Consider the following 10,157-nt stretch of genomic DNA (forward strand, 5'->3'; position numbering starts at 1 on the left):
GTCACGTGATCTCCTCCCCCGGCACGTGACACAGGCGGAGAGGAGGCGGGGACAAGATGGCGGTGTGCATCGCCGTGATCGCCAAGGAGGTGGGGGCGAGGCCGGCACGGCGTGAGGGGTCCTGTGGGGGGCCGGAGGGGAACAAGGCGTGGGTACAGGGGCGTGCGCAGGGCGGGGACTCAGGTTGGCGTTGCGGGTCAGGAGCGAGGGCGATAGGGCTGGGTAGAGAGACGGGGAGGGGAGGTCGGTCCTGGGGGAGCACCCTGCAGAGAGATGGGCACAGATCTGCCGCTGGGACAGGGGCTGTCCTGCAGAGCCGTGGGGACAGACCCGAGTAAAAGGGAAATCTGATGTGAGAGTGCTGAGCTGTGGGTGCTGTCTGTGCAAGTGCCCAGCTGTGTATGGAGACAGGGCTGTTCTGCAGGTGCTGTGGGAGGTAAAAGGGACGGGCTGGCCTTGGGTGCAAGACAAGCTTAGGGTGAAAGCACTCCAGTAGTGTTAGCCATTGATTACAGGAGCAGGATCTGTCCACATTGGCATAATTTATCATCCTCCACAGAACTACCCGCTCTACATCCGGAGTGTTCCAACAGAAAATGAGCTCAAGTTCCACTATACCGTGCACACTTCCCTGGACGTCGTGGACGAGAAGATCTCTGCCATGGGCAAGGCTATGGTAGATCAGAGGGAGCTCTATTTAGGGCTCCTCTACCCAACTGAAGACTACAAAGTGTATCTTTGTAATGTCTGAGAGGTGTGGTCACCCTACAGTCACATCCTCACAGGTGTTGGTATTTGACATTCACTACAATTGTCTCCAAGTGTATTTAATAACCTTCCTTGCAAGGGGCTCCATATGGGAAACCTCTCTTCCCATTTGGTGCCACATAAAAGTCAGTAGCAGAAGCACAGACTCGTTTGCGACTCAGTTTGTTACATAAAGGATTGGGTTCGGTCCCTTGTTCAGCTCAGCAGCTATCCCAATGTTTCTGAGTCACAGAGCTGCCCTTTGGAGCACTGTCTGGCTTTTTCTCTGAATCCTGCAGATGGAGGTCATCTGCTCTAACAGACCTGATTTCTGGGTTTTCATAAAGTGGTCATTGATTTTTGGAGTTCCAGATCACAGTGATATTAGAGGATCTCCAGGTCTCTGACTGCAGCCTGCCGAATGACAATAGATAAGGTGGGTCATCGAAACAGCTCTTAAGAAGAAACCCAAAGCAGCTAATGGGAGACTGCCTCTGAAGTGCAAGGCTCGCATTGCTGGCCAGAACAGGAGCGAGCTTGATCTGGAGTTACCAAAAGTGGCAGCATGAGGGAGAAAGGGGAGCAACCTGATGTCTGTCTTACCTCATCTAGTTCTGAGTGCAGTAAGAACACAATATTTTATCAGCTTTTTTGAGTGCGTTCCAGCCTTGTTTGATTAGCTTTGCTGGCCTCCATAACACATTCCTTAACAGCTGCACAGATATGGCTACGTGACAAACTCGAAGGTGAAGTTTGTTATGGTGGTGGATTCTTCAAACACAGCACTCCGGGACAATGAGATCCGCAGTGTAAGTGCAGGAAATCAGCAGTTTGCTACATCAGTGTTTCTTCTGCTTCCGCTTATTCATAAAGTGCTGAGAAGCAAAAAGAGATTAATTAAACCACAATCCCTTTTCAGATGTTCCGAAAGCTGCATAATTCCTATACAGACATAATGTGCAACCCCTTTTATAACCCAGGAGACCGTATCCATTCCAGGTAAGTGCACTGACCACCTTTGTCATCTTTCTGGGACTTGCAGCTGTGATGCAGCAGGACCAGGAATAGAATCCCTGTGGTTGGGCAGTTCAAATGTATGTGGTAATCACTTAGCTGGAAAACAGCTGTATTGTCTTTGGGTCATTACCACATAATTGGAAATTCTTGATAGCCCCTTGAGAAGTTCAACTGAACTATCTCTCTCCCACCTTGGCACTGATGTTAGAGACTTTGACTCAGGAAAAAGGAGTCTTTGGGATAGAAGTTCCCTGCAGGTATGTAGAGAATAAACAACTGCAGTTGTCCAGGGTTTCTCCTTGAATAAGGATGGCTGAGATCCTCACCACACACAGCTCCTCTTGTGAGGGCTACTGCTCCCTATTTCTAAACTGAAATCTCCCAGGAAATGTGAATAATGTGAGTTGCTATTGCTTAGGCAAGAAGACTTGGCCAGGAGAAGACCTGTCCTTACTTCAGCTTAATTAAAGTCATTATTCACTCAAAAGAACATGCTGTAGCTAGAGTGAAACCATGCATTCAGCCTGAGGAAAGCCAGCTCATTAACCAATAAGAAGCACTGCTAGCTACTGGTATTGTTTAGAGATGTGGTGTGCAGAACTAGCTGCTTCCTTTAATGCTGTGTTATTTCCTTCCCTAGGGCTTTTGATAATATGGTGAACTCCATGATGATGCAGGTGTGCTGAGGCTCTGCCCAGTCTGATCCAGGCATTGAGAACAGTCCCTGTGTACAGGAGTGTGCCTACAGCGTGATGTATATATTGCTTTCATTGTGTAATATTTTCAGTCTATGTAAAATAAACCTGACACCTGCAAGCTCTGCATGTGCCTCTACTCCTGCAAACCCGATACAGCACAGAAGTCACTGTTCTGCTTCTCTTGTGCCTTCAGATAGCGTGCAAGAGCTCTTCCTTCAGGAAGGTCAGCAGCATCAGATGAGGCTTGTTCCCTGCAGAAAAGCACGCAGCTGTGCTCCTCTGCAACTCAGATGTTTCTGTAGAAATTGGGCTTTGTGGAAAGACAGCAGTTCCCACTGTGCTTGTGATTAGAGCAAGCACAGCTGCACAAGAGACAGCTAAGAGACTATTATTATTAGGGTCAGCCTAGATTTCAGTCAGCTGAGAGGCACAGAGAGTGACACTGCTCCTCAGAAGTGCTGGTGCTTGAGAGCACTTCCTCTGATGCAAAGGAGCACAGCAGCAGCAGCAGCAGCCCTTTTGCTGTCTGCCAGCCCCCTTTGCTGCTGTGTCAGGAACACAGGAAGCAGTGCTTATTTCAAACATACTTGGTCTCCTCGCCCTGTTTCTCCTTACTGGGAACACTCTGATCTGTGTGTACTTACTCCAGTAGTTCTTGGAAAGAGAAAACAGCACAAGCCAGCTGAAGGCTCCAGGTCTCTGCAACCACAAACAGTGCTGACGTACTTGAGAACACTGGCAGACAGTGAACAGCTGGCCCCAAACAGCACCTTGAACCTGCTCGAGTCCTGCACTCGTCTTGCCTTCTGAGGCAGATGCATAGGTGACTTGGATTTGACAATATTTGCTCTATTAACACTTTGCAGCTCGCTGAAACAGGGTTGGTACACACAGCAGTATTTCTGGTCTAGGTCAGGGAGCACAGGTAGTGCAGCTGGGATAAATCATGCCAAGAGATTAAGACATCAGGATTGCACAGCTGCCTGGCTCATCCCAAACTAATCTATTAGCATCTCCTCCCCCTGCAGCTCCAAGCTGTTCTAACTATAGAGTATCAAACCAAGAGCAGCTATTTATACATAAAAGACTAGAAAAGCACCTGGTCAGTTAGAAATGCAAGGGGAAAAAAACCCCACACAGTTCCAAAGGATACAAGAAACCTGGAGAGAGCCAGGTCAGTGCAGAGCATCAGCACACAGCCAGCATGGTCTCACTGCAGATGAAGTTCACACAGCAGGATCATTTATTTTAAAAATAAGTGACATTTACAATACCTTCTCAAACAGAACTTAAATACATTTAATCAACAAGAAGCTGTCAAATAATGAGAGATGAAAGCATCTGAGCCTCTCCCACCATCTAAACAAGGCACAGCTGTACACTGCTATTCTGAAAGTTTCCTATAAAAGTCTTCACTCCTCTCACTCACAGAGACAAGAGTTCAGCATTTCCTATTCCTCAACTCAGCACAAAGCAATCCAGACACTCCAAAGTAGTTTTTATTAAAAATTAAGCCTCTCTAATTGACAAACCTACTAAAGGAAAGCTCAAAGCCCTTGAAGAAGCCAGTTTTGAAGCCCGAGCCCAAGGGTCTCTCAGACCGAGAAACCAGGGCCAGCCTCAGCAGCACAGCCCACGCTGGACAAAGTGCAAAACCAACACAAGAGTTAAGGCCCCAAGCTTTAAAATATACATCTATATATCCTGAAATCCTAAGGAAAACAAAACTCAGTGGGATTCTTAGTCTGGCAGTGCCCCGAGCTGTGAAAAGCTGCTTTCGGAGCCAGTTCATCTGGGCTAGAAGAATCCTAACCAAGGATCCTGAAAGATTAGCGTGAGAATTACATAATAAAACAGATTGCAATGCAGATCTTCACATTGTAACGGTGGTCTCCCAGCCTGCCCTTTTTAACATAAAGTCTTCCCTTTAAAAACAAGCCCTAAGATAAGGAGATGGCTCCTGGGATGCCAACAGAGCAGATCCAGTCTTCCCCCTCGCGCCCAGCTCCAGCTGCACAGCACTCAGCTGCCACCAGTAATCCCCAGGGCAGGCAGATGGCATTTTAAAATTAATCTTTTTTTTGGCTTGGGTAGGCATTTTTGTTTGTTTGTTTGTTTTTAAATCTCTCCAATCCCATCTCTTCGGTCCCATTGGCATCTCCAGGGCAGCGCAGTCTTCCTTTCTAGTATGGGAAATACCAAGGCAGCAGCCTGGCCCGACCCCTAGGCAAGAACAGAACCACGCTGGAGCTCGGGGGCATTGCTCAGCACGAGGCATCAGCAGCCTAAAAGCAGGGCCACCTGCTCAGCCCCACCAACCAAATGCAGAGCCTCTCACCTGTACGTCCTCCCCCGCAGCCTCACGGGCTGCCCCCCATAGTACCCCCAGCGTGGGATCAGCCCTCCCCGGGCTTGGAAGCGGCCCCGGCGGCCGCCACGGTCGGTGCTGCTGATGCCAGGCATGTTGGTCCTCTTGGGCAGCACCTGGAAGGCAGCGGGGGCTCAGCACCAGCTCTGTGTTGTAGGGCTGGGATGGATGGATGCGGCCCAGGGCTTTGCCCAGCTCTGACCTTAATGACACGGCCCCTGAATATGCTCTCGTCCAACTCCACCGCTGCCTTCACAGAGCTCTTCTGCTCAAACTCGATGTATGCATACCTGCCAGGAACAGGGAGCAAAGCACTGGGGATGCTGCCCAGCTCCAGGGACAGCAGCATCCCCACCCAAGGCAACCCAGCCCCCACAGGGGACAATAAATCCCTGCCTTTGCAAACACTCAAGCCATGCCTTGTCTTTTTTTTTGGAAGCAAAAGCTCTGTTCCTACAGTGTCACAGGATGCACCCAGCACTGACCCTTTGGGATGCCCTGAGAACTTGTCGCAGAGGATGGTCACACGGTTGATCCGGCCACAGCTGTTGAAGTGAGATTCCAGCTCCTCTGCCGTGCCCCCGTAGTCCACCTGCAGCCACAGCCCTCGTGTTCCATCGGGTTTGGGAGCAGCCAGCCTCTTGCAGGGCAGAGGCCAGGTCCCCTTGCTGGGGATCACAGCACACATCTGCCAGACGAGGAGCAGCAGGCTGGGCTCTGTTCCACAGCCTTCACTTACATTGCCCACATAGATGGATCGTTGGTCAGCCTCCACCTTCCCCTCGGTCGTCCTCTGGAACAGACCTGCAGAGATGGAGGCTGTGCTGTCACAGGGGAGCCCTGCAGAGGGCGAGAGGCTGGACATCCCCAGCCCCACACTTCAGCCTCCTCCTCCACCTGTTGCCCCATCTCTCTCTGCATGAAAATAACACAAGGCAATTTCTTCACAGCACCTGAAGGCGCTCAACGCAATTACCTCACTGAAATTAATTAATCTACTGCATCTCAACTTGCAAACACGGGAGGTGGATAAGACATGTGACAGCACACCATGCTGTGCCTGGCACCCTCTCCCTGTCCCATGTCAAGTGCCTGGTCCCAGCTGGTGTGGGGCTGCCCATAGGGGCACAGCAGCACACCCCAGCCCCACTGACACCCCACGATCCTGGGGAACACAGCAGAACCCAGGGACAGCCCATACCTGCCTCTGAGCCCATGAGGAGGCAGCTCTCAGCCTCCAGCTGCAACTCCTTCAGCCTCTTATCCTCCTCCTCCATCTCCCGCACTCTGGCTTTGATGGCCTCCAGCTCCTGGAACTCAAACCACAGCTTGTGCAAGCAGCACGTGGTACAGACCCACTCCCCACCTTGTGCTGCAGCAATGGGCTCCCAGGCTAGGGACAGGGGACAACAGCCTCAAGTAAAAGGAGTTCAGCTCCCAGCTCCACTAGTGAGAAAAACCAGTTAACATTTCCTACTTTGTGCTTGCCCATGAAGCAGTGCTGCAACAGAGGTGTCCCAGCAGCAGAAATGCCAGAGGGAACCAGAGATTGAAGCTAGTGGTGAGCAGGAGCCATTGACTTCAGCCCAGCCAAGCAGACATCTGAACCGGGAAAGGCAAACAGCAGGAGAGTGACTATTCAATTTCCCGCTTCTCAGCTCAGGGATTTTTAACAACAGGAGCCCAAAATCACTCTTAATTTTCTTAAACACTTAAAGAGAGATGTAGGAGGCTTCCTATTTCCTTATAGAAAAGGGGAAAACTGATCCCACATTCAGCCAGACACTCACAGGGTCCTGCACACCCAGCTCCTCCAAGCTGTCCTCCTCTGGGTGGCTGTGGTCTGAGTCATCATCCGCAGCCCTCTGCAGAGCTGCCACCTCCGGCACATCCCAGGATGCCTCCCCTGCTGCCATGGATGCTGGGTCCTGCCACCAGATCCCAGAAGAGTCCAAGAAGAGAGGGCTGGGCAAAATAGGGGCAAGAAGTAACTCAACAAACAGCCGTTCAACACAGAAACAAAAGCAGGATGTTAACCAGGCAAAGCTTGCAGGGTACTTCCAGCAGAAGGAAAAGCAACCACCTCCAAAGCTGCTCGCTCTTAATTCTGCAGGTATGCTTGCAACAAAACCCCACTGCTGCAGCAATAAGCACTACTGAGAGCTCTCCGGTTCACTGTCACTGCCCAGCTTAGAAAACTGCAGAAGGGAGCTTCCTTTGAGTCAAAAGGCCAGGAACGAGCACCAGCCTCACGTGTGGCAGGGCAGCAGAGGACAAACAGAGAAAGCAGCAGGGCATGCCGCCCCAACCCAATAAGAGCAAGCTCACAGCTTCCCAACTCAGGGACAAACCCTCGGCTCTGAGACCGCTGGGCAGCCGCAGTGCCCCCCACCAGCTGTATCCCCACACCCAACCACACAGACCCACCTCGCCCTGCCCGCAAACATGCTGCTTTCTTTGCGCAGAGCCGCCCGACGCCAGCAAAGCAGCGCTGCACGCCGACCCGCCACCGCCACGTGCGCTTTTCCCGCCGGAGCGCCACTTTCATACATCAGCAGCCAATCACAGCAGAGCCCCGCCCTCTGCTGGCAGGGCGGAAGGCGGACCCGCCCCGGGCTCGGACCTGGGGACGCGAGTTCGAGACCCGGCGTCGGCCACTGCCTCGCCTGTGTGTCTGGGCGAGGTCCGCTCCACCCCGCTGCTGTTCCGGCTGCCCAGAGGGAGAGCGGATAGTAGGGAACAGCAAGCAGTGTCCCCAGCTGTGATGCTCACGGGAATTTCCCGACCCCCCCAGACTGGGGGCAGAGGGTGCAGGGCACCCGACACACACCCAGGCTGCGGAGACCTCGGGTTGATATTAAATCATCTTTTATTACACAGATACAGAGATAAGAACAGACAGAACCTGAATCATAAAGTTTACATCTTTCACAGATCGAACATACAGTACACGAAGAGAAAGCGGGGAACAGCACGAGGTGGGGGGAGGGACAGCATGCCGAAGGAAAGTCCTACCAAGTCATCTCTCTGTGCTGGCCCCAAAACCACTACCAGAGCTCTGCCCTCAGCCCCCAGCCCTGGGCGCTCCCGCTGTCCCCATCCCCGTGGCTGGTGCAGAACTGCTGGGGCGGGGGGGACAGCAGCACGACACCACCCTCCCGGTGCTGTGCCTTTGGCTGGCATCAGAGGGGTCCCCGAGGAGAGCTGCTGTGGATGATGCCCCATCCCCAAAGCCAGGTGAGGAGCAGGGGATGCTCTGAGGATATGAGCTAGGGGTGGTGGTGGCACCGCTGGGGGCTGCCCCGGGAGGTTTGGGTCCTGGAAGCATTGCTGGGAGGCGGCACTTTGGTTTCACGTGGGTTTTTGGGTGGGGGGTGCACGGCCCCGGTGCAGTGCTGGGGGCTGGGATGAGGCATTGCTGTGCCCCCTCCTGCACCCCAAAGCACAGCTCTGCCATCCCGTGGGGTCAGGGACTTCGGGTGGGATGTCCCCATGCCATGACCCTCACTACAGCCACGACACGGGGATGCCCAAAATGGGAACAGGTAGCTGCACGGACGTGAGCTGGCACAGGGCACCCCGCATCCCCAAGCAGCATCCTGCATGTCCCCAGGCCGGGCAGTTGCACCAGGACCACATGGCACAGCCATCTGCCACCTCCTGGGTGCCACAAAGCCACCAAAGGACACAACCAAGGCATCGCATGGGGCATGCTTCCCTGTCCCCATGCACATCCCAGCACCTGTTTGGAACAGAACCCTATAGAAGCTGCTCCACCACCCCCGCGGCCGCCGTCCTCCCAGCATTGTTATATTTGGGAAATATCACACTTTAAAGCTGTCATTCTGGTTTGGACGTCCGCACCGCCCATCCCCTCCCCTCCCTCCTCCCCTCCCTCCCTCCCTCGGCTTTTGGTTTTGATGCAAGGTTCGTTAGGGTATTTTATTGTTTAAAAAAATAACAAAAACAAAATTAGAAGAAAAAAAAAACCACAGGAAAAAAATAATTAAAAATGATAATTAAAAAAAAGAAAAGCAAAACAGAAAGGAGTGGAAACGAGAGCAGACTCTGTGTAAGTGCTCCCGTCTGCTGTTTCCCGGTGAGGCGGAGGTAGAGAGGCAGAGCCCCGGCGCAGGGTGGGGAGGGGGCACACGGGGGTCGGGGGGGGGAACGGACACCCAGGGAGCAGGCGGCCCCAGTGGGGGCACCCGCAAGACTCTTATATATTACCTCTTCTCAGGAAACGTAAGAAAAATAGACAATATTACATATGTCACACCATAAATAAAGTGAACAGTCACGCGAGGGGCCCCCGGCGCAGCCCCCGGCACGGGGTCTTGGGGTGCACACAGACTGGCAGTGGGGCTGGGGGTGGGAGATGGCACATGCTGTGGCACGGTATGGCATGGGGCACCATGGCACGGCACGGCACAGCATGGCACAGCATGGCACAGCATGGCACCTGCAGCACGGCGCACAATGGCATGGCTTGGCACACCACGGCACAGCACACCACAGCATGATGCGGCATATTATGGCACACCGTGGCCTGGCATGGCACATAATGGCATGGCACACCACGGCACAGCACGGCACACCATAGCACATGACACACCACGGCATGGGATACCACGGCATACAGTGGCACACCATGGCACGGCACGGCACACCATGGCGCATCATGTTAGGGCATGGCACGCCATGGCACGGCCAGGGCAGCCCCTCAGCACCACAACCAGAGCAGCCTGACCCCCTCCTCCTCCCCTGCCTACAGAAAACACACGGGATGGTTTTTGCAAATCCAGAAAACTAAAGCTCCTATCGAGCACATGACTTCTGCTTCGCGGTTCAGCCTAAGCTCCTACACGCCACATCCTCCCGTGTGGATCATCATCCTTTATTTGGCAAATGTCTCTTCTCATCACCATCACCATCGTCACGATGCTTTTTGGACCTGTGCAGTCGCTATTTACATTCCTGTGAAGGTGCAGCACTGGGTCCCTCCTCCCGGAGCCGCGCACTTTCTGTATTGCACTCCGTCCTCTGCGCTTTGTACAATGCTGCGAGATATACAAAATCACCCACACGTCTTTGTCCGCCTCCTGGGGGAGGTGCTGCTTTCTTTCTTTTTCTCCTTCCCTCCTGGAAATCGTTGCATTAAACCCCAAAATATCCAATGTAGGGAGCAGATTGGGCACGTATGGGTCCATCCCTTGCGCCATTCCCATCTCCGGCGTTGGGCAGAGGTAGGGCTGCACCGCGTCCCCGCTCACACCCCAGTGCCACGTGGGGAGCGCTGCGTCCTTCTGTTGTCGGGTTGTATTTTT

General features: G+C 53.2%; 2 protein-coding genes across 3 annotated transcripts; one reads left to right on the forward strand and one right to left on the reverse strand.

The window, feature by feature from the left end:
- The first annotated feature begins 5 nt into the window (after nucleotides 1-5).
- TRAPPC2L (trafficking protein particle complex 2 like) lies at nucleotides 6-2,584 on the forward strand. The gene is made up of 5 exons (XM_003214182.4): nucleotides 6-89; nucleotides 560-732; nucleotides 1,469-1,556; nucleotides 1,667-1,746; nucleotides 2,405-2,584. Exons 1-5 carry the CDS (start codon nucleotides 57-59, stop codon nucleotides 2,448-2,450), a joined length of 420 nt encoding a protein of 139 aa, XP_003214230.1. The 5' UTR covers nucleotides 6-56; the 3' UTR covers nucleotides 2,451-2,584.
- Nucleotides 2,585-3,578: 994 nt separating this feature from the next.
- On the reverse strand, nucleotides 3,579-7,397 carry PABPN1L (PABPN1 like, cytoplasmic). 2 transcript variants are annotated; one of them, XM_019619863.2, is made up of 8 exons: nucleotides 7,258-7,363; nucleotides 6,621-6,795; nucleotides 6,032-6,146; nucleotides 5,570-5,634; nucleotides 5,316-5,422; nucleotides 5,033-5,120; nucleotides 4,801-4,946; nucleotides 3,579-4,685 (listed from the first exon to the last, which is right to left on the reverse strand). In XM_019619863.2, the coding sequence occupies exons 1-8, from the start codon at nucleotides 7,275-7,277 to the stop codon at nucleotides 4,646-4,648; spliced, it is 756 nt and encodes a 251-aa protein (XP_019475408.2). In that variant the 5' UTR covers nucleotides 7,278-7,363; the 3' UTR covers nucleotides 3,579-4,645. The 2 variants fall into 2 exon arrangements, with proteins under 2 accessions (XP_019475408.2, XP_019475409.1); XM_019619864.2 differs by having other exon boundaries at nucleotides 3,582-4,685; nucleotides 6,032-6,140; nucleotides 7,258-7,397.
- Between the last annotated feature and the right edge of the window lie 2,760 nt (nucleotides 7,398-10,157).

Source organism: Meleagris gallopavo, chromosome 13 (assembly GCF_000146605.3).
Source record: "Meleagris gallopavo isolate NT-WF06-2002-E0010 breed Aviagen turkey brand Nicholas breeding stock chromosome 13, Turkey_5.1, whole genome shotgun sequence".
In the NCBI taxonomy this organism is placed as follows: Eukaryota; Metazoa; Chordata; class Aves; order Galliformes; family Phasianidae; genus Meleagris; species Meleagris gallopavo.

Excerpts from the sequence above, each read along its gene's own strand:
- TRAPPC2L (XM_003214182.4), top strand. The coding sequence starts at position 57 with ATGGCGGTGTGCATCGCCGTGATCGCCAAGGAG. Across the intron at positions 733-1,468 it reads CCAACTGAAGACTACAAAGT|ATATGGCTACGTGACAAACT; the intron begins GTATCTTTGTAA and ends ACAGCTGCACAG. Across the intron at positions 1,747-2,404 it reads GGAGACCGTATCCATTCCAG|GGCTTTTGATAATATGGTGA; the intron begins GTAAGTGCACTG and ends TTCCTTCCCTAG.
- PABPN1L (XM_019619864.2), bottom strand. The coding sequence starts at position 7,382 with ATGTATGAAAGTGGCGCTCCGGCGGGAAAAGCGCACGTGGCGGTGGCG. Across the intron at positions 6,796-7,257 it reads ATGTTTGCGGGCAGGGCGAG|CCCTCTCTTCTTGGACTCTT; the intron begins GTGGGTCTGTGT and ends TATTTTGCCCAG. Across the intron at positions 4,686-4,800 it reads CTGCGGGGGAGGACGTACAG|GGGTCGGGCCAGGCTGCTGC; the intron begins GTGAGAGGCTCT and ends GTTCTTGCCTAG.